The sequence below is a fragment of the Manis pentadactyla genome, chromosome 14, assembly GCF_030020395.1.
Source record: "Manis pentadactyla isolate mManPen7 chromosome 14, mManPen7.hap1, whole genome shotgun sequence".
NCBI lineage: Eukaryota > Metazoa > Chordata > Mammalia > Pholidota > Manidae > Manis > Manis pentadactyla.
The window spans coordinates 90,104,703-90,126,438 of NC_080032.1; the positions used below are offsets into that span (position 1 = coordinate 90,104,703).

Consider the following 21,736-nt stretch of genomic DNA (forward strand, 5'->3'; position numbering starts at 1 on the left):
TACCATTTCTAAATGGATAAATACAGAAGGTATTTTTCACATTTCCATCATTTCTAAAGGCTACTTCATTTGCCCAGATTAAACCAACGATAGGTGAACGGTTATTAATACAAAGCTTTACTTTTGCCAGAAAGAAAGCGTTCGTCATAAGTCGCACTCACGTTTGCATTCTTTACAGCACTGGCCATGAACGTAGGCGAGGGCCGACCTCGGGGGACATGCGGGCATCAGGCAGACCAGGGGTTCGCACTGGATGGTTCCATTCTGAGAAGAAAGGGGTATTTAGACAGTTACCTAGGTGCAGTGTGAGAGTCTTCAAGGATTTTTAATCTGTTCCTTGAGTTTCAACCTCGTCACATAAAATGTCACAAATACCACTATTACCTTTGGTTACTATTCAGTAAAGCCTGTAATGCAGAGACCACAGTAACAAAAATGGGGCCATAACACAACTGGTGACTGGCTCCTGTCTTCTGACCAGCGATGGATCCCCAGTGAGCTAGACTTCTCCCATCCTGGGGGGAGGGCCGGGCGTCCACTGAGGGAACAGCAGGCTGAGGGCACTCGTGTCTCCCCAGGTTGCTCCCAAAATGAGTGCCCAGAGACCAGGAGATTCTGGAACAGCTGCTGGCATCCTGGAGGCCAGTGTCAAGACTCAGCACCTTCCCCAGATATTTAGGCCGGGACAGGCCACCTCCACAAGGTGGGGATGGCAATCCCCACTAACCTGCAAATTGGACAGCAGGGAACTGCCTCCTGACGGCGCCCAGGGCACCCAGTCGCCAGCTGCTCTTCCAGTTGCCTCACTGACCTCACTATACCACAGCTCGTCTTTCACTCAGTTCAACTCCTGGCCCCTATGTAACAAGTTGGGAAGCCTGGACTATATTTGCAAAGTGCTACAATTTCACAAGGAACATAATCTGTTCCTGTAGAAATCATACAATGCACACATGCGAGTGCACACGCGTGATTATTCCAGAGCCCTTTGCCTTTTCACACACGTGAGAATCTGCTTTTGAATTAACTTGATGAATTTGGGAATTTCTTCTTCAAGTCTAATTCACATGGACCTCTGACTTATTTCCAATAAATGAGTTTTAACAGAATTCATGTGGAATTTAAATGTTCAAAACCAAACTAGTTTTGAACTCCTTATGAAGGAATATGTTCTTGAAGTAATTATGCACTAAATACTCTACATATTTATTTAAACTCCATAGCTTGTATTCTACTATATTAATAAACTGGTAAAGATTCTCTTATTTATTTAAACTGCATTATCTGTTTATATGAGCCAATCTGGTCACAGTATTTCTTGCTGCATAAAATTAAGTTGTATTGAAATGCATTAATAACAACCTTATGGGAAAATCCCTGGAAGTGTTCAGTGTAACAGGATAGAGCCCTTTGGGAATCGCCTTCGTAACCCCATTTAAATCACTAACTTCAAGTGTGTACCAGTCCACTTAAACTCCACAGCATTCCTGAACCATAATCATCTTTATAGGCTGGAAAGTGTCTTTAATAATGCAACACACAGTTCTTTAGATTCGACCGTTTTGCTGGCACTGTAGTGTTGTGTCTTAAGAAATGGGTCTTGAAATTTTCATGATCATACTACTTTAATACATGCTTAAAGAGGGGGGCGTCTGAGCGCCCTTAGTGCAGAGGCAGCAGGGGCCGTACCGCACACGTGCAGTTCTTGCAGCCATCTGTCCAGGACTCGAATTCTCGGTAGGTGGCCCCCTTCCTGGTGCAGGTCCTTTCACAGTAGCACTGATCCAGTCTGTTCATCCGCTGTTCGGCCCGGGACAGCTAGGACACAGAGGAGGGGTTCACACTGCTCACCGTTCTAAACACCCCAGGAAGTATCTGAGCTTTGCGAGGTGTACAACTACTTGTCAGAGAGATATGTAAGCCTTCAACCAAAAAGAAAGGGGACATTTCCCCCTCCTCTTTGTGTGGTGAACTTGCTCCCTACTGTTGGGAAAAAAAAAATGTAATTTATAAAATACAAATGAAGGTTAAGTTGACATGGGGTCTCCCACAAGGTACAGAAGCACTTCCCAGTTTTAAAACCATTTAATGACATGAACAGGTTTGCACAAGTGAAAACACAAATTCTAGAATTTATATTGTGTCAGAGAAACAATCGCTGATATACAACACAACTTGTAGGTGATCAAAGACTCCTATGCAGGATGAAAACAGTCCAGTGAAATTGTGGGTAAACTAGACACATGCTCAAAACAGTGAATAACCCTACAAATGTGACAGTGGCAGAAGGCATTTGTGGCACCATTTCCTTGACATAAGTCTAGTGGCCACATTCTTTACAATGTCCTCTTGCCTCCTCCCTTGTGAAAAAGAACTAAGTAAAATTAAATAATAATAAAAAACTAAACAAAACAATAAATTCTGCTGTAATAAGCAGTGTAAAAACCAGGTAACCAGCCTCATTCCTGATTTACTGATCCATCTGGCATACAAATGGCCAGGTTTGAATATTTATGAGCACTTCCCTCGAGCAGAGATTTAGATTGAATCTGAGCAAACAGATAGGATAATAAGTCTCAAAGGGGAACACTTGTGGTTACAAAAGGAACTATAAGGAACCTCCAGGGTTTTTGAGCTCCCGGACACTGTTAAGCAGGTTTTACCTTGGCAGATGTTTTGGCTAAAATGTCCTGCAGCTCCATGATTTTCTGCACAAGTCCATGGAAGTCATTGCACGTTGGACAGGCTGGAATGATAAACATTACATCGGTCAAGTTGTATTTATGAGGGTCTCAGTCTGGTTAAGTCTATGCTGACAACTAAGGTATGGAAACTTCAATTTCGAACTGACACTCTGGACAAAATGAGGCAAGAAGCACACTTTTCACCATATAGAGGAAAGAGCCGACAGACTTACTGCGATTGAGGTCTGGGCACTGAGCGATGAATCCTTGAGGCATGACAAGTAATTGCACATCTTGCATTATACCCTGTGGGTGAAAAAAAATTGTAAAGACGTATTACTCCCATAATTTCATACCCAAACTGTGTTCAACAGTTCAGATTATGAAGGAAAACATTATAGGATAGACTCACCAGACTCCCTGAATAAAACCATTTTGAGAGCATTCCTTCTATCTCAAACCAAAGGAGAGGAAATACTTCCAGCACAATAGATGATCCCCCATATACTCCACTATTGGTGATATTTTTAAAGCCTTAAGATTAAATGTCAAGATATAATTAAGAGGCAATAGTCATGCTGTTTTGAGAAGTTATTTTTAGTTAGCCACTGAAAAGAGGCTTGAAAATGATCTTTATAAAAATCAACCTGAAAATCACTTCTGGTTTCAGCAACAGTGGAACTGATACCAATTTGAAATTAGCTACAACCATCAAAAACAAAAAAAGGATAGAAAAACTGAATGGAAATGGATACAGGGAAAAAGGATAGAAAGATGCTAATTTGAGCATTTCTCATTTTCACATTGGCCCTTTTAAAACTAATTTCAAGACTTAAAAAGGACAATAGATTTGTAAGACAGCTGCAGCAAGACTTCATGACAAGTCCTTAGGAGCACAGCAAGTTCAGCACAGAACTTTTAAAATGCCGGCTGTAAATGAGCCATTTTACACAGAGGGCCACATCACATGCTGGTAGGCAAAATTTACATGCATCCTTAGTTACTAAGGCATAATTAGCTTGCAGCTTACGGGGCTCTTAAAGCAAAGGCCAAATGGTAGCTCAGAAATGACCACCTCAGACACACTCCAGCTGTCCTTTGATCTGCCATCCCCCTCTCTTCCTTCATCAACTTTATATATTTTATTACATTAATATTTCACTTTATCCCTTTGAGAAATGCAAACAGAATGTCTAATGGCAGGGTGACAGTACCAACATACAATACTATCAAGACAATTTTGAATGTACCTTCAGAGATGCACCAGCCCAACACTAGCCTACAGCTTCTGCGTGTGTGGTCTGCAGTGTGCGGTGTGACATCCCAGCGTACCACGCGGCAACTGCCGGGTCTGTGGTGTGCTTGGGGTTTGGGTTAAGGGCGCAACTGCTATCCAAACTCCTATCCCTTTGCTACATGAAAATGAGGCTGCCACATAGCCATATAGTTTGTGCCCTGCACAACTCACAAAAATTATGACCCATCAAGGAGCACACATAACTAATGTGTGAGACAGATTCTGAAGTCACATCTGGGCTCCACAGGAAAGACTGCCGTGATTAAACTGAGGACAGGTTCAACACCCACAGCACAGATGTGCCACCCACTATGTGGGAAAAGAGCACGGGTTTTTTCAGGATTTACAAGCATGGGCTCAGTTCCCCACAACTGGCTCTGGGCTAGTCCCTAACCTCTCGGAGAGGTCTGTGCATATGCAAGACCCTGCCTCAGGGCAGCAAGGTGAGGATCCACTGGAACGACAGTCAAAGTACCTGGGTCCCAGGTAAGACAGTTAAAATGTAAGTTTTAAAAACACCTTCCTAGGATTACAAACCTTGCCCAGAACACAACTGAGAAATCATGAGCTAGACACACCACCTGCCTCCTTTTATTTAATAACCATCCATGAGCCAGTTCTGTGTTACAGGCACTGTCGTGATCACTGGGGAAAGTGACTCAGTACAGGCTTGCAGGCAGATGGTTTTCTGGACTTTATTCCTTCATCCTTCAAATGAAGAAAGTTAAATGGGATGTCTTTCAGATCCTCTACAGTGATGCAGTTGTATGGAGTATGTCCCTAAATAGACACTAAAGAAAAAGATATAAATGATGACTGCTTCCTAGTTCTGAGGGGCCTGTGCCTGTACCCGTGCTCCTTTCTCCCTTTCTGGAGTGCAAGGAGACTCTGAATCATGAATATTGAAAAGTGTTCCATCCTCTCTTACTAAATCCCTGTACAAGTATCATCAAAGGTTGTTCAGTGGCAGAGAGTTTACTGGTATATAAACATATTAGGTTCTGACGGTAAGAACGATATGCTAACTGCCATGGGGGCAGCTTTGTGACCATCTCAGCAACATCTGACAATCAAGCCCGTTTAGGAAAAAGGAGAAAATAATGTTGGTCGGCTAGTAAGACACAAGCCTAAAAAAACAATAAATAGACATAAACAGAAAAAAAAACTATACAAATCATTTTATTTCACTACATAAAAAGAAAAAGGTACTTTTCCACACTCATGAGAGAGCATTTATTATTTATAGTTTACACTCAGACTTTAGCCAAAACATACCTTAAAATAGCCATGTGCGCTATTTCTCTGCCCGAGCCAAAATGTCGTGCCTACAGGCAGGTCTGTGGAGGGCTTTTCTACCACTCTTTCATATACCCTGCCAAAGAGAGGCGTCGGGTAAGTCATGCGGGGCACGACAGTCACGGCTCAGAACCCCCATTCCCGGAACTGAGAACATTTCGCCTACTTATTGCAGTCGACGTGCAGAATCAGATGGGAGGCGCTGATGGCTAAGGAGAGCCTGTGCCACCTGCCATCCGCCAGGATGTACGGGAACACCTCTGTGTGCGGGTGCCGGCGGCCCGAGCGGTAGTGCAGCCGGACCTCGTTCCGGTGGCCGCTGCTCTCCAGCTCCAGGTACCTGCACGGAGAAGAGCCGCGCGGGGCCGCGGAAGGCGACGTTAGAACATTACCGACATGACCCTGTCTCCAGAAAGAGGGAGTCGACATGCTTCCCCTGTTCCTCCCACCAAGTACGACTAGACATTATACAATAAAACAAACATACGAAGAGTCTGAAAGACGCAGCGGAGAAAGACAATCAGCGAGGACCCCAAAGAACAACACAGTGGGCGTTTCCTGAGGCCCTCCTGCTTCATGCATCCCAGACTCGGAGCTGAAGGGGCCAGCAGCGTGGAAATGCCGACACAGAGAGACAAATAGAGTCCCAAGAGAAACTTACTCTCTCTCTAACCGCAGAACCAGGAGGGGGACGCCTAGCAAGACACCAACGTTTAGCAAATAAACACAAAAAACCTATGTCCCCGTTCCTAACCATACCAGCAAAGACTGAGTGGGGAGCCTAGATTTCCACTTTGAGGTAGAAATGAGGTCCCCAGCACCCCCACTAAGGTGGCAGAAGAGAAGGTGAAGTAGAGACACAAGACGTCTGGTCCTGCTGTCCGGTCAGGAGCCCCTGCCCCCAGCAAAGGCATCACCAGGGACCACGCGCCGCAGAGCCAGCCCTTCCACCCCATCTGGGCAGCAACAAAGCACAGCTGATGGTGTCGGGGGAGGCCCGCTGGGTAGTCCTGGGAATCCTGATGGGCACAGCAAGGAGGGGAGGGAGAGAGGGGGACCGGTATCGTGCCAGGGCGGCCACTGCACCCTGGGCAGCACTGGACAGGATGCTGCATCTCGCTTACTGCTCGCGGGCACCTCGGTTAGGAGCTGTTCCAAGCCCTGGTGCCCCACTGCCCCCTCAGTTCTGTAAGCTTCCCTCCCACCAACCACCTCCAAAGCCACCTTACAACTGGGAACACCAACAGCACATTACAATGTGACCATGGGGAAAATGTATAAGCAGAATAAAAAAGGTTTTTGAAACATTTTTTAAAGTGACTATTTAAGTGATAGAACTATGAGTGATTTTTAACCTTTTATTGTCCTTTATTTTCCCTTTTGATCTTTAATGAGCATTTCTACCTTAAATTAAAAATCACATTTTAAATCCTATGAAGATAATTTGTCATACTTTCAAATATCATGTGTCCAAGATTTGTTATTCCTTATTTTGAGAGGTAACTGAAATCAAAAATAAAAACTCACCACTTCTAATGATTTATGCCCTTGGTATTCAAAAATTCTTTGCATTGGCAGAAATATAAACGAATTTAAGATCAGGCTTCAGAGAAATAGGCGACAGTGACAGAATCTCATTCATTTTGACAACCTCCTTGGTGACTCGACTCAGGGTCAAAGGATAAAAATAAGGTCACGTCGCATCTGACAAAAAGGTCACACACAACATGAGATGAGCATTTCTCAGGGGCCGGAAATAAAAAACTAACCCTAAATGAAGAACAATCCGATCACCTCTATAGATTTTCCTTGACTTACAGCAGGTTACACCCCAACAAACCCACTGTAAATAAAAAATATGGTTAAGTCAAAAACGCATTTAATACACCTCAGCTAAGGAACATCGCAGCTCAGCCCGGCCCAGCTCACATGTGCTCAGAACGCTCACCTGAGTGGGCACAGCCGTCTCACGCGCAGCCTGTTTAATAATAAAGTGCTGAATACCTCATGTAATGCATTGAATCCTGGGCTGACAGTGAAAATGAGGACGGTTCTGTGGGTGCAGAAAGGCTGGGGGTGCCTCGGCCGTGGGCCCTCGTGGTGGCCTGGCTGCCTGGGAGCCACGGGGCCACCCCCGCCCAGCGACCCGAGGGAGGGGTCTGATCACACGTCACCGGCCCAGGGAGGATCACGACTCAGAGCTCAAAGCACGGTTTCTACCGAATGCGTAGCACTTTCTCACCACTGCAAGGCTGAAAAATCATAACTCAAACCACCATAAGTTGGTGACCATCTGTACATTAAGGCACAAGACAGTTGTGAGCCGATCACCTGAAGGAAAGCTTCACGCGCTTCAGCGCCCAAAACGCCGTTGGTATGGCTCCCGGGACGACAGCTGCAAGGGGGTGGCCGGCACCGGCCTCGGACCTGGAAACCAGCCCGTGCCCCCTGCCATCTTCCTCCTCTGCAGAATGAGGGTTCACAGGATGACCCTCATGAAACACGGCGTCTGAAGCAGAGCGGCCCTCAGTAAACAGTAACTATTAGTGTCGTCAATGATCCCAACCAGGCATCACTTACACACTCCACCTCTTACAGCAATTCTGTGAATGACAAGCAATTTGAATACTTTTTTTTTAAGTGAAAGACTACAAAGACCAGGAGACAGAAGGTACAGGCAGAACAGGAGATCAATCCCTCCTGCAGAGACGAGCTGCCAGCCCAGGTAGTAAGGGGCTCCGGCACAAGCACAAGGTAAGAAAGTCCAATGCGGGGGGGGGGGGGCAGGATACCGTGAGCGAGGCCACGCTGCTTATTCGCTACAGACACTGGCTGTCCCCCCTGCCACTTCCATGACTCCCTCCACCCCTGAGTGGGATGGGCGAGTGGGGAAAAAGCGTATTTCTGGCAACCCTCAGTAGAACCGGATCGATTCCACTTTTGTTAGTTTGCTTGCTTCTGATGGTATTCAGCCATCAAGGCAAGACAGAATAATGCAGTAATTCAAGAGCCTCAAGTCTTAACCTGTCTCCACAGTGACTAACTGCAACAATGGGCAAGTGAAGAATCTTCTCTAGGCCTCAGCTTCCTCCCTATCAAACAGGGACAATGAGCTGTAGCCTTATAGGATTGTTTCAGGAATTAAACCAAATAGATACAAGTACTTACATTCCTCCTGGCAGAGAGAAATCACTCCATACACACCATGCTTATGATTTATATTTCCTATGACACATTTATGCATTTTAGTTAAGCCACCAAAGTTTCAGAACAGGCTTCAACCTAAACAAGCATGAATCTCAGACAAAATATATATATATTTTAATGAGAAGCTACCCCAATAACAATGCTTAGAATCTACGACATTCCCATCAAGTGCTCATTCAGTTGTTTGAACACGTCCAAAGACCAGCCATTCATGACATCCGACCAATCATTTCATTTTTAGAAAACAAACACCTTCCTTATATTTAAGTATATGGGGAAGAGGCTTTAAAAGGCAAGTTATTAGTTCATTTATTATAGAAAATATTTTCTGTGGGCACAGAAAATATGACAACAAACAAGGCCAAATAACACTGAAGCTCAGAGACCCTCGAAAATAAACACATCATAAACAAAAATTAAGTTTAGCCATTTCAATACTCTTATAAAAATCTTGGAGAATGTAGCCACATTGGTGGGGATAACAATGCTTCTTTGTGAATAATAAATCCAGGAGCCAAGATTGTATCACCAAGGGGAAGATCAGTAGCTAATGGAATGAATTCATGATTGAGGCCCTGGCATCCACAGGGTGGCCTGAACAACAACCCCTCCACCCTGTTACCTGTATAACTGAGTTTACAATAAAATGAAAGGGAAAAGTGCCAGTCATGAAATGGAGGCAATTATTACTATTAATGATAAGGCCAGCAAGACACATGAATGCTGAGAAACACTTTGAGCTATGATCCTGGAGGGAAGATTTAGTGGCATTGTAGGTATTGCTAAAATGTCAGATTGAGAAAGGTCTGATGCAAGGATGGAGTGGGAACAATATGATAAAGCATTAACAGTGAGTGGGTGTCCCACAGCACAAGGTGCCATGACGATCAGGCTGAATAAGCCACTGAACAGAGGGTGGTACTACCTAATGCCAGCTCCTCTCCTGACCGGAACTCACCTGGTTGTGCCTGAGACAAAGCAGGTAGAAATTAGAGAGACTGGTGTGAAAAAGTTCAAAGAAGTGGTGGCCTCAAAGATAAGCCTTCCCTATTTTATCAAGCATGGATGCAGAGCGCACATCATACAGTAGAGGAAGAACCCCTGGGGGATGGGGGCTCTGATGACCTGAAAATCATACACACAAGGGTGTAGAAAATTTGGCTTAAGGTGTTCCTGGATTCACAAAGTCCATTTATGGACTCCAAGCTAACTATTCCTCCATCCTAGCAAGTCCAAGCAGAATATGGTTATGGGTGAAAGATTAGACAACTTGGTTTTATATGCGTGTAATTTTTCTGAAATAAAATAATAGGTTAAAATTACCAAAAGTTCAAAAAGTACACATCAGGAAGAAGAGAAAATTAAGATCACTAAGGTGATGTTTAAAACAGATATGCAGGGAAAGCCTCACTGAAAAAGTGACATCTGGGGCAACTCTGGGACAGTGCAGACCCGAGGCAACAACCTGCCTGGGAAGCTCAGGGAATATCACTGAAGCCCATGTGGGGAGCGAGGAGAGCAGAATGGGCAGAATAGCAGGAAACATACCACAAAGCGCAGGTGGATCGGCAGGAACAGCGGCAGGAGCTTGTGCAAGCTCTCCTCTGATTTTAGGACACAAGGGGACCTGCTAAGTGAGGGTGGGAGAGAGGTGTCAGAAGTGTAAAAACAGAGGAGAGGCACAGAACAGCCACCCAGCAGAATGAGAGAGTGAATGCGCGAGGAAAACACGGCAGCATCAGGGGTACATTTGAAGTGAGGTCGGTCAGTATGGTTCTGTGCTTTTCTGAGTTCAGCCAGAGAAGTGCAACTGAGGCAGAGAGATGGAGTTAACATGGCTTTGGCTTTGCCAAATAAGTATTAAAATAAAAACAGGACAATGGAGATGATCATTTCTATATCAGAGAGATTCTAAAGATGGACTGTGATTTCAAACTAAAAACAACAAAAATAAGTACAAGCAGGTACCATAAAACTCATAGGAGAAAACATATGCAAAATCTCTTGAACATAAGCATGAGCAATTGTTTCCTGGACACATCTCTTTAGGCAAGGGAAACAAAAGTAAAAATGAACAAGTGGAACTACATCAAACAAAAAGGCTTCTGTACAGCAAAGGACACCATCAGTAAAACAAAAAGACATCCTACAGGATGGGAAAATATATTCATAAATGATTTATCCAATGAGGAATTAACATCCAAAATATATAAAGAACTCATACACCTCAACACCAAAAAAAACAAATAATAACCTGATTTCTGATTTAAGAAATGGGCAGAGGATCTGAACAGACAGTTCTTCCAAGAAGAAATTCAAATGGCCAACAGGCACATGAAAAGATTCTCCACATCACTAATCATCAGGGAAATGCAAATCAAAACCATAATAAATTACCACCTCATACCAGTCAGAATGGCCACTATCCAAAAGACAAGAAATAGTAAGTGTTGATAAGGATGTGGAAAAAGGGGAGCCCTCAGACACTGTTGGTGAGAATGTAAATTAGTTCGGCCATTGTGGAAAGCAATATGGAGGTTCCTCAAAAAACTAAAAATAGAAATACCATTTGACCCAGTAATTCCACTTCTGGAATTTACCTAAAGAAAACAAAATTCTCAATTTGAAAATATATATGAATCCCTATTTTTATTGCCACATTATTTACAATAGCCAAGATATGGAAGCAACCAAAGTGCCATCAATAGATGATTACATACAGAAGATGTGGTACATATACACAATGGAATATTATTCAGCCATGAAAAAGTAAAGAAATCCTGCCATTTATGACAACATGGACCTAGAGGGTATTATGCTCAGTGAAATAAGCCAGGTGGAGAAGACAAATGCCATATGATTTCTCTTATCTATGGAATATAAAAACAAAACAAACAAAAAGAACAGAACAGCAGTAGACTCACAGACACTGAGAAGGGACTGGTGGTTACCATGTGGGAGGGGTTGGGGTTGGTGGGGAGGGTAAGAGGGATAAAAGAACACAAAAATTCCCAACATAATATAAGTTTGTCACAGTGATAGTAGCACAGCATGGAGAATATAGCCAGTGATTCTGTAACATCTTCCTATGTTGACAGTGTGTAGTATACTTGAAACCAATAGTCAATTTTAACCATTGCAAATTTTGGAATTAGGACTAAGATAGCCTTGAGAAGTGAATTAGAAGCTTTCCTTTTCTTTCCAGACTCTGGAACAAATTACATTGCCTCAGTATTATACGTTCCCTGAAGTTCTGAAAAACTCACATAAAAAAAATAACACAGATAATAATAATAAGTCACCTTGGTGACTTCAGGGTGAAATGATGTAAGGACCTAATTCTTTGACACATTTTTCTATTGCCTCTACTATTGCTAGTAATTAGATTTTCTATACTATTAAGTTGGTGTTCTAATTTGTGTTTTCAGAGAATATCACTCATTACATCCAAATTTCCAATCTATTAGCATAAGTTTATACATTAGTATTATTTTATGTATTTTAATTTCCTCTCTATTATTCCACCTTTGTCAATTACAATATTGTTTATTAGTGTATTCTCTCCCTTGTCTTAATCAAACTTGTTTACTGAATTGACTTTTCCAAAGAACCAACTCTTGGTTACCCTTTCTAAATCATTAATGTTTTGCATTTATCTATATTGCTATTTTATTATGCTCATTGTATTTCATTTTTTATTCACAATTCTTCCCACAAACATTATTCTTAAAAATATCATACTTAATGGTGGACTATCAAAAGCTTTGCCCGTGACATTGGGAAAATAAAGATGTCTCAGATGCATAGATTAGTGAATTCTTTCAAATGCTTTAAGGAAAAAATAGCACCAATCTTTCACAAACTCTTCCAGAGAGTTCCAAAAAGGAGAGCACATCCTAACACATTTTATGAGGCAAATACCTGACAAAGACATTATAGAAAAAGAAAACTACAAACTATTTTATTCTATAAGAATAGATGCAAAAGGATATAAGAAATATAAACAAATATAATCTAGTGATATGTAAAAAGAATAACACATAACTAAGTGGGATTTATATTGGAAATTTAAGATGAGTTTAACATTTGAAAATCATTCAGTGTAATTCATTATATGTCAACAAAATAAAGGAGAAAATTAAATGTCTGGAAGCTAAAGAAAATGTATTTGATAGAAGTTAACATATTTTCTTCTTTTCTTGAATTCTAGAGGAATAAAAATGAAGTTCCCTTATATATCAACATATAAAAACAATAACTGACAAACATCATACTGAATGATGGAATATCAAAAGCTTTTCCAACAACATTGGGAAAATGAAGATGTCAGCGAGCGTACTTCATTCCATCTTGAGTTATAGTTCCTCACCAATGCAACAAGATAGGAAAATGTACTAAAGGCAAGAGAATTGGAAAGAAAGAAATATCACTGGTATTGATAGCCAATATTATAATGAATAGTAAATGAATTGATGAATAAATGAATAATGAATTAAAAATTAAATTAACAAAGACACTGGATAAAGGATCAATAGGTGGAACTCAATTGTATTACTAAGAAAGAGAGATTGAAATTTAAAATTATGTCAATTAAAATAACACCAAAACTTCATATACCCAGGAATAAATTTAACAGAAAATGTGCAATAACTCTACAAAGCAAACTAAGGAATGTTACTGAGAGAAATTAAATTATCTTTAATGGAAATTTATAAATCATCCCCCAAATTTACATATAGATTTCATGAGATTCCAACCAAAAATCAAGCTTATTCTACAATCACAAGGAAATGTGAAAAACACAAATATATTCAAGATAACCTTGAAGAATAACAAAATTTGGAGGACTAACACTACCATATCTATGATTATTATAAAACCACAGTAGTTCAAAATGTGCAATATTAGCACATGTATTAAAAACATGGACTAATGGGACCATATAGATAGCTTGGCCCATACAAATAGGGTCATCTGATTATAGCAAAGGTGACTTATAATGATTCTTTCAAAAAACTGGGAAACATCAGTCGAAATACATATAGGGGGGAAAAAAGATCTTTGCAATGATTGCCAGCTCATATTTATTACCTATGAATACAAGCTGTGTACAATATCGTAAGGTCCCCACTTCCTGAACACTCAAGGCACAGATGGGGAGACTGGATTCACTCCACCCCACACCCGATGGCACTTCCAAAGCCAGTCATCGAGTCCTTGCTCCAAGGCAGAGATGTTCAAGACAGTTGACAGGAAGGAAGAAATAGATCCCCGCAAACTCTCTGCAGGCTTGCAGTAAAGTGGGGGGGCGCTGAGAAAGGGTCACCAGAATTCTTTTCTTCTAAAACCTTTCCAACTTACTATCCCTTCATAATGTATAACATCCTTCTAATTTCAGAATCAGACTTTCTTTTTGGTCATACTTTTCACCTCTACAACTCAAATTAACATATGAGGGAAATTTGAGGATTTTTATCATTTAAATATAAGTACTAGAAGTTCTGTTTTGAAAGACTTAAAGAAGATGTGTATGTATGTTTAATATAGTTTTAAAAAGTTAAGTAATGAAATATATTTGGTCCCAAAGGATTTATTAACTGCTGTATCACTTTATTAGAATTAAACATCTATCCAAGAGTTATGTTAAAAGACCCATATAAAACATGAATATCTTTCTCCACTGAGGATATGTTATCCCACTTCTCCAAGAGAGAAAATAAGCTGTCTGTGATGGGTGTTTGTGGTTAAGTAAAGTTCAAAAACATAGAAATCATATTTCATATATAAAATTCTCAGAACACATCTGCTTTGCTAGGAAAGGCTCCAAAAATCAAGAAACATAGGTAGGGAACAGTCCAGAAGGGGACAACATGCTCTTCGAGGAATCACTGCATTAGTTACTTAATCACTTAATATATAAGATGCTGTGTGCTTAACTTAATTTTGATTTAAAATACGACTAGTATGTCACTTCTTATCTCTGGATTTGGTTACTCAAGTTAAGCTTTTTTGGATGTAGTTTTGCCTGTTAGGATGGTTTAAGTCAGCTCTGCCTGAAGAAAGAACTTGGTGATATCTTAAAATTCAGTCTATATATAAATTAAATATTACTGTGGTTTTGGTTGGATTGATATTTGTGTGTGTGTGTGTGTGTGTGTGTGTGTGTGTGTGTGTGTGTGTGTGTGTTCCACTTCACCGAAAAAGATGATTCATGATGCTTTCAGGGATACAAGCAACGGAAATGACTAAGTGGCTCCCCAGGACCCTCGATGCCCACAGATGCCATGCAGCATTTGATCTCTGGTCTTCCTCTTACGTTATCCATTGCTTTCCTAAGGTCCTAAAGATCAATAGGAATCTTTAGGCCGGAAGAGGTTGGCCTGTGTAGGAATTTTCAGCAGCTCTGTATGTAGCACGTCCTGAGACTATGGGCAGACCAGGGAAGCGTACCGACGCAGCAGGACAGCTCCCAGCTCCGGACAGGCCGCGCTGGGGAGAGAGGGGTCAGTCCCAGGGGACTGTGAGCTGTCGGCGCTATGGCTGCTGCTTTCCAGCGTGCTTCCCGGGCATCACATCCCTTCCATTGTTCGAAATAAGTAAGAGCCAGCGAGGAAGGAACAGGATCGCGGGTCACCCACTGAGGTGACACTGCGCTCTTACTAAGCCTAATACCTCAAGAGTTCCCGACTGAAGCGGGTACAGAAACACCCCATAACTAGAGAAAACAACCAACCTCACCCCAAACTCCAGCTTTATGCACATGATAAAAAAGGTAGGAATATTATTTTTAAGTTTTAACATGCGCTTGTTATGGAGAGGCCAGTGAAGAGATTAAAAGACAAGGTATTTTCCCCGACCATGAAGACCATGATTTACTGACAAACAGCTTTCCTGATACTGCACAGCTAGCTTCACAGGCCATGATGCTGCTGATGAAATACGGTACATTGTGAGGATGGAAATTTCCCGATAAAAATTTTTAGTGTAACAAAAAAGCCCAATTGAGGAAAAACACGATTGCTGTATTCAAAAGCAACAGAAAATGAGAAAACCAACTAACCCTGTCAATGGATCTCCCAGTGTTCAGGGGAGCAGAGAGGCCCGTGTGGTTCTCAAACAAGCAGCTAAGTCATCAAGAGTGCTTAGCGGAATGGACTCTGCCACCACAGTGGCCTGGTACATGAGACTTAACCACTCAGGTCCTCACTGCCTTCCCGTAGAACAGGGATAATAATGCACCAACCTCCAAGATCATGATGAGCACCTAATGAAATTAAACCATGAAAGGTATTAGAGGACTGCCTGGCACACGGTAGCAACTTAAAACATGTTCACACTTAGCGTGCACAGCAATCACTTCAATGCACTTAGGCAGTCAGCCAGCCACAGACAAACTTGCGGGCAGCAGGCACTCTCTCTGCCTTCAGTCCTGCAAATACCCGTCAGCCATGTCACAGCAGCTGTGCAACAGGGGTGCTGGGGAAAGAGGCAAAGCCATCCCTCAAGGAGCTTCTCTCTTTATTTTCATCTTTCTCCTGAATCAGCACTTCTCAGAATGACCATTTGCTATAAATGTAGGCTTTCCTTTTTTTCCTGTGTAGAATTCTTATATTTCTGCCAAGTCTTTTATTTTATACCATTAGACATTCTATACTGTATTCATATTTATGAGTTCATACTACTCTACACTCTTGGATCTACTTGGAAATAGAGATCTTAAAAATTAGCACAATTTCTCTTAATGCAAAGGAACAAAAATCCTGCAATAGATACTGAATTCTGAGAAGTGAGAGATTGGAAAGGTCTTGCATATATTTATTTTAGGTACTGACTGATGGAAAACAATCAGATTTATTTCTAAATGAAGAAAACATGCATTTTTAACCTAATAGAAATGTCAAAAAGTGAAAATCCAATAGCTAGAGGAGGTGAAAAATTTGAAACCATAAACAGGATAGTCATAGCAGCTAAATGTAAAAGTCCCTCAGCAAAATTTGTCTCTAGTATGTCTATACACTCTGATTTGTTTTTATGAAGGTCTATGATATTTTCACTCAATAAATACAATACTGTACATAAAGCTATTAGGAGAACGGTAGAAAAGCTATATAAATCACCTTTATGTAAATAAAATGTTATTTTCTCTGAATTCCATTCGGTAGAAATGAGTAATTTTCATTAAAGAAACATACAGTAAAGATGCCTTACATAGTGAATGGCAATATACACTTTTAAAATGAAATGTAAAAAATGAGTTGATATTTTTTAGTTTGAATTGATATTTTTTAGGGATATGTTTACATAATATATATTTCTCAAGTTTTTATAATACTGGGAAATGTATTTAAAGAGTTAGAATGAATCAATCTTCAATGTTATTATTTCATTAATGTCACTAAGAAGCAATACTATATGGTACCAGTGGGCACAGGAAATTCAATGGATGGTAAAAAAGCGAATGAAGGTATGATGAGGAATAGGATATTGGGAAAAAACTGGAATCCTTCCCCATAAAATACTAATCCAAATAGGAGGAGAAAAATACCAGGGAAGATGGAAGACCCCCAACCAACCAGGTGGCCACGGCCACCACCACCAGCGGTGGGACAGACTGACACAGACTGTGCTGAGGCTGTGCCGTGTCTGAGGCAGTCCCGCCAAGGACGCACGGCCTGAGGGATGGGGAAATGCCAGGTGGACCCAGGCTGACGGCGATCCCCAGAATGAAATGCCTACATGTCTACGACCGTAAAGGATACCAAAGACAGGGGAAGAATCGACCTGCTCCAGATGGAAGGAGATTATAAGAAATGAAAGCCAAATGCAACAGGTGTTCGTGGACAGAATCCTAGACCAGTAAGGCAAAGAAACGTTGTTTAGATAGCTGTGAAATGTGAAGGAGGTCTGAAGACTGGATGATATTGCGGCATCAGTGTGAGTGTTTGATTGGAAGGTTGTAGGCTGGCAGTATAGGAGAGTTTCCTTGTTTTGAGAAAATATACAGCAGCATATTTATAGGTGATGGTACATATTGTTAGGCAAGGGCATACTGGATAAAAGATAAAGGGTGGTGGAGCAAATGAGCTGAAAATATTACCAATGAGGAGTCTGGTAGGAGGACATGTGGGAGTTCTTGGTACTATTCTTATAATTTTTATGTATATTTGAAATTATTTCAAAAAAATTTGTTTAATTAAATCAAACGTTTAACTGGGAAAACTGCATATAAGACTGACAGTGATTTGACATCTTTAATATATAAAGAATTCTTACAAATAAGCAAGAAAAATGGTAAGACACCCATGTAAAAATGGAAAAAGATATTTAGAAACCATTATCAAATCAGAGACACTAACAACTAACAAATACATGAAAACTGCACAAATTCACTAATATTCAAAAAACAGTAAAGTTTAGACATGGTGGCCATTTTTCAGATGTCATATCATCAAAAAATATTGGATATGATACTCAATGCTTCAAAGAGGGTAGTCATTTGCAAAACAAATTGTGTCCTCATAGGTCACGCAAAATACACATTGTACTTCCTTTTTCTTGCTGTTCAGGGCTTTTCACTGGCTAAATTTTTACAGTTCCCTGGTGCAGCAACCTCAAGAACAAGCAAACATAAGATTTGTAACACTTGGAGTTTTTAATGACCAAAGGTTAAAATACAAACAAAGATGACAGCGTTGCGATGTGCGCCAATCACCTTCTCCTTTCAAAACACTTGAGGGATCGAATCATGGAAAAGGAGATGTAAAATATGAACAACCTCTGTTATGAAATACATCAATACAGGGTTTCAGCCACAAAACTGTAAGACTCCTCACCAAGATGAGAGGTATTCAAGTGTATACAACAAGGGAAATAAGATTTAAGTAATAGAAATAACAAACTCCACTGTCTATAAGGAAACCAAAATATTTTGCAAAGATTTTTTTTAAAAGGTACATGCTTCACTAAGACTAAAGAAATAACAAAATAAGTTACAAATACACTGAAGTGTATTTCCTGTCACTTGATATTAAACAGCAGGAAGATCATTATAATTTTTAAATGAGTCCTTTGTAAAATGATTTTAAGTGGTTGATCAAAGGCCTTAAGAGCATTTAAGCAGTTTCACACTGACATCAAAGACTAAAGGAGAAGAGCTTTAATGCCAAGGAATTAAAATATATTACAACAATCCCTCAACGTTCATCTTGGAAAAGATCACTGAAATGCCAGCACATATAAATAGATGGCAGATTAAGAAAAGAATTAAATGAACTTTGGTGGCACCTTGAATATTTTCTTATTATGCTCTGAGTTGCACCCAAAGAATCCAACTTTTTCCCAAAGACAAAGCAATGTAAATTCTATGGAAGATGTTACTTTAGATACAAAACAGAATCTACTTTTCTGGTCATAAAGTAACTTAAAAGTCTTTTACAAATTAGAAAATAGAAAAGTAAAGATCCTGCCTGAGTAATAGCACAACTGTAAGGCTCTCCAGGAAAAAAATCTAACAAAATATGCATATGCCCTTTATGGAGATAATTATAAAAAAGAGAAAGAAGACATGAAAGAAAATGAAGAAACAAGTCATATCCCTGAGTAAAAAAATATCTGAATATCATAAATATGTTAACATATATTAACTTATAAATGGGATGCAATTCCAAAACAAATCCCAATGGAAATTTTTTCATAGAACTTACCAAACAGATCCTGAAGTTTATAACAAAGAATTAAGTTTCAAACACAGTAAAAAATTCTGAACAGGAAGAGCATTAGAAATATTAGATAGAGAGTCTTTTAAAAAACGTCAGTAATAGGACCAAGATGGAGACATAGATTGCCCCTGATCTCGTTCCCCCTCAAAAGAACTAACAACTATTCAGAAACAAAACACCGAGAGAATCTTAGAACACAGGGGCGAGGCTGAGGCACTCCCTGCACCCCAGAGACCAAGACTACATTGGAGGGTAAGAGAAGAGGTCACACTTAACTGCATTGCCCCTCTCCAGGCTGGCCCAGCACCATGTGGAGAGGTCTCCTCTGACCCTCTGGCTCCTCCAGAGGGAAAAGGGAACCCAGGGGAACAGCCAGCATCCACCAGCACTGTGAGCCACTTTGCATGTCACTGTCACTATTCTCATCTCACACCACAGGAGTTGAGGGAGAATCTGTGGGGCTCCACCACTGGGAATCTGACTCTGATCAAGGTGAATCAGGAAAAAAGAGAAAACTTGAACAGACCAATGACTAGTAAGGAGATTAAATCAGTGACCAAAAACCTCCCACTGAAGAAAGACCCAGGAACAGGAAGCTTCACTGGCAAATTTTGCCAAACATTTAAAGGAGAATTAACATCATTTTTCTCAACCTCTTCCAAAAAACCGAAGAAGGAGCAATCCCAAGCTCATTTTATAAGGCCAGCATTATCCTGACACCAAAACTAGAAAAGGGCACTACAGACCAATATCCTTGATGAATATAGATGCAAAAATCTTCAATAAAACACTAGCAAGCCAAATTCAGCAACATATTAAAGGATCATTCATCACGATCAAGTGGAATTTATCCCTGGGAAGCAAGAATGGTTTAACATACACAATTAATGTGATACATCACATTAAAAAATGATAAAAAAAGAATTATATCATAATCTTAATAGGCACATAAGAAAGATTTTACAAAATCCAACATCTATTCATGACAAAAATGCTTAGCAAATTAGGCATAGAAGGAATGTATCTCAACATAATAAAGGCCATATATGACAAGCGAACAGCCAATATCACACTCAATGGTGAAAGGCTAAATGCTTTTCCTCTAAAATCAGGAACAAGACAAGTGTGACCACTCTCACTACCTCTATTCAGCGTAAGTACTAGAAGTCCTTGCTAGAGCAATAAGGCAAGAAAAAGAAATAAAAGTTATCAGAATTGGAAGGGAAGAAGTAAAGATGTCTCTATTTGCAGATGACATGATTTTATATAGAGACAGTCCTAAAGACTCAACCAAAAAACTATTAGACTAATCAATGAACTGAGTAAAGTTGCAGGCTTCAAAACTGACATATGAGAATCAGTAGTATTACTATACACTAACAACAAATTTTCTGAAAAAGAAATATCTATTCCATTACCATAGCATCAAAAACAATAAAATAGTTAGGAATAAATTTAACTAAAAAGATAAAAGATCTCTACTCTGAAAACTGCACATCAATGAAAGAAATTGAAGATGACACAAATAAATAGAAAGGTATCCTATGTTCATGGACTAGAAGAATTACTACTGTTAAAAATGTTAAAACTACCAAAAGCCATCTATAGATTTGATGCAATTCTATCAAAATTTCAATGAAATGTTTTACAGAAGTACAAAAAACACTCAAAAAATTTATATGGAAAAAAAAGAGAAAAAAACGCTTAATCCAGTTACCCAACAAATTGCATTTCTTGGAATTTGTCCTAAGGTAACAATTAGAGATTAAGCACCTACTACATGCCCAACACAGAGTATTAACTATGATTCTGAAAAACTATAAATTCTCTAAATTTGCAAAAATAGAAGATTAATAAGTTACAGAATATCAATATGATAAATATAATTTATGAGGAAAAAAGTGACAAAATGTCTCTGCCTAAAGCATTTATATTGCATAGGAACTGATCATTTGACAGATTTGGTCTTCCTTAAAAAAAATAATTCTGGGCTAATAACTGAAAAAAACATTCATGTACAGCTTCTGTACAACACATGGGATTAGACACTAGATCATTCAGAGATGAAAAGCTTAAGACTTAAAGGCAGTCAGGGAGAGCTACTATGCCCTAAAATTTAGTCCAGCTACTCTGTCCTAAAATGCCAGTATCTTCAAAAAATGGTAACGAGGGAAATAATAAAGCCACAAGTTCTTATCAAAAGACAAAAAAATAAAGAACTAAAAATAAGATTCTCAAACTTTCCATTCCCAAGTGAAGAAGTAGTATTTAGAAAAAATTTTTAATCACTGGAAGTATTTTCTAATGCCAGAATAAAAAGCAAATTTTCACTGTCCATCAGTAGCAACATGGACCCATGATTTACAATGAACAGCGGACCTTTGCCATCACACAGAAAGATGAGGCATGCAGCAGAGACGGGAGCATGGAAACACTCGAGCAGGAACACCAGCCTGGCTTCCTCAAACACGGAGGCTTGACCCCGGTAGAGCCACGGTGTCGGTGTCCTGCCATCTGGAGCCAAGAGTGCAGAT

At 40.1% G+C, this 21,736-nt stretch overlaps 1 protein-coding gene across 2 annotated transcripts in view; it reads right to left on the minus strand.

Moving 5' to 3' along the window:
• The window catches only part of NELL2 (neural EGFL like 2), a 265,794-nt gene that overhangs the window by 195,754 nt on the left and 48,304 nt on the right, over positions 1–21,736 (minus strand). For both annotated transcript variants that reach the window (XM_036889431.2, XM_036889429.2), the window contains exons 4-9: positions 5,444–5,617; positions 5,257–5,353; positions 2,918–2,990; positions 2,664–2,746; positions 1,690–1,818; positions 162–264 (exon numbers count right to left, since the gene is read on the minus strand). In XM_036889431.2, coding sequence (XP_036745326.2) covers positions 162–264; positions 1,690–1,818; positions 2,664–2,746; positions 2,918–2,990; positions 5,257–5,353; positions 5,444–5,617 — 659 coding nt within the window. The remainder of the gene's footprint in view (positions 1–161; positions 265–1,689; positions 1,819–2,663; positions 2,747–2,917; positions 2,991–5,256; positions 5,354–5,443; positions 5,618–21,736) is intronic.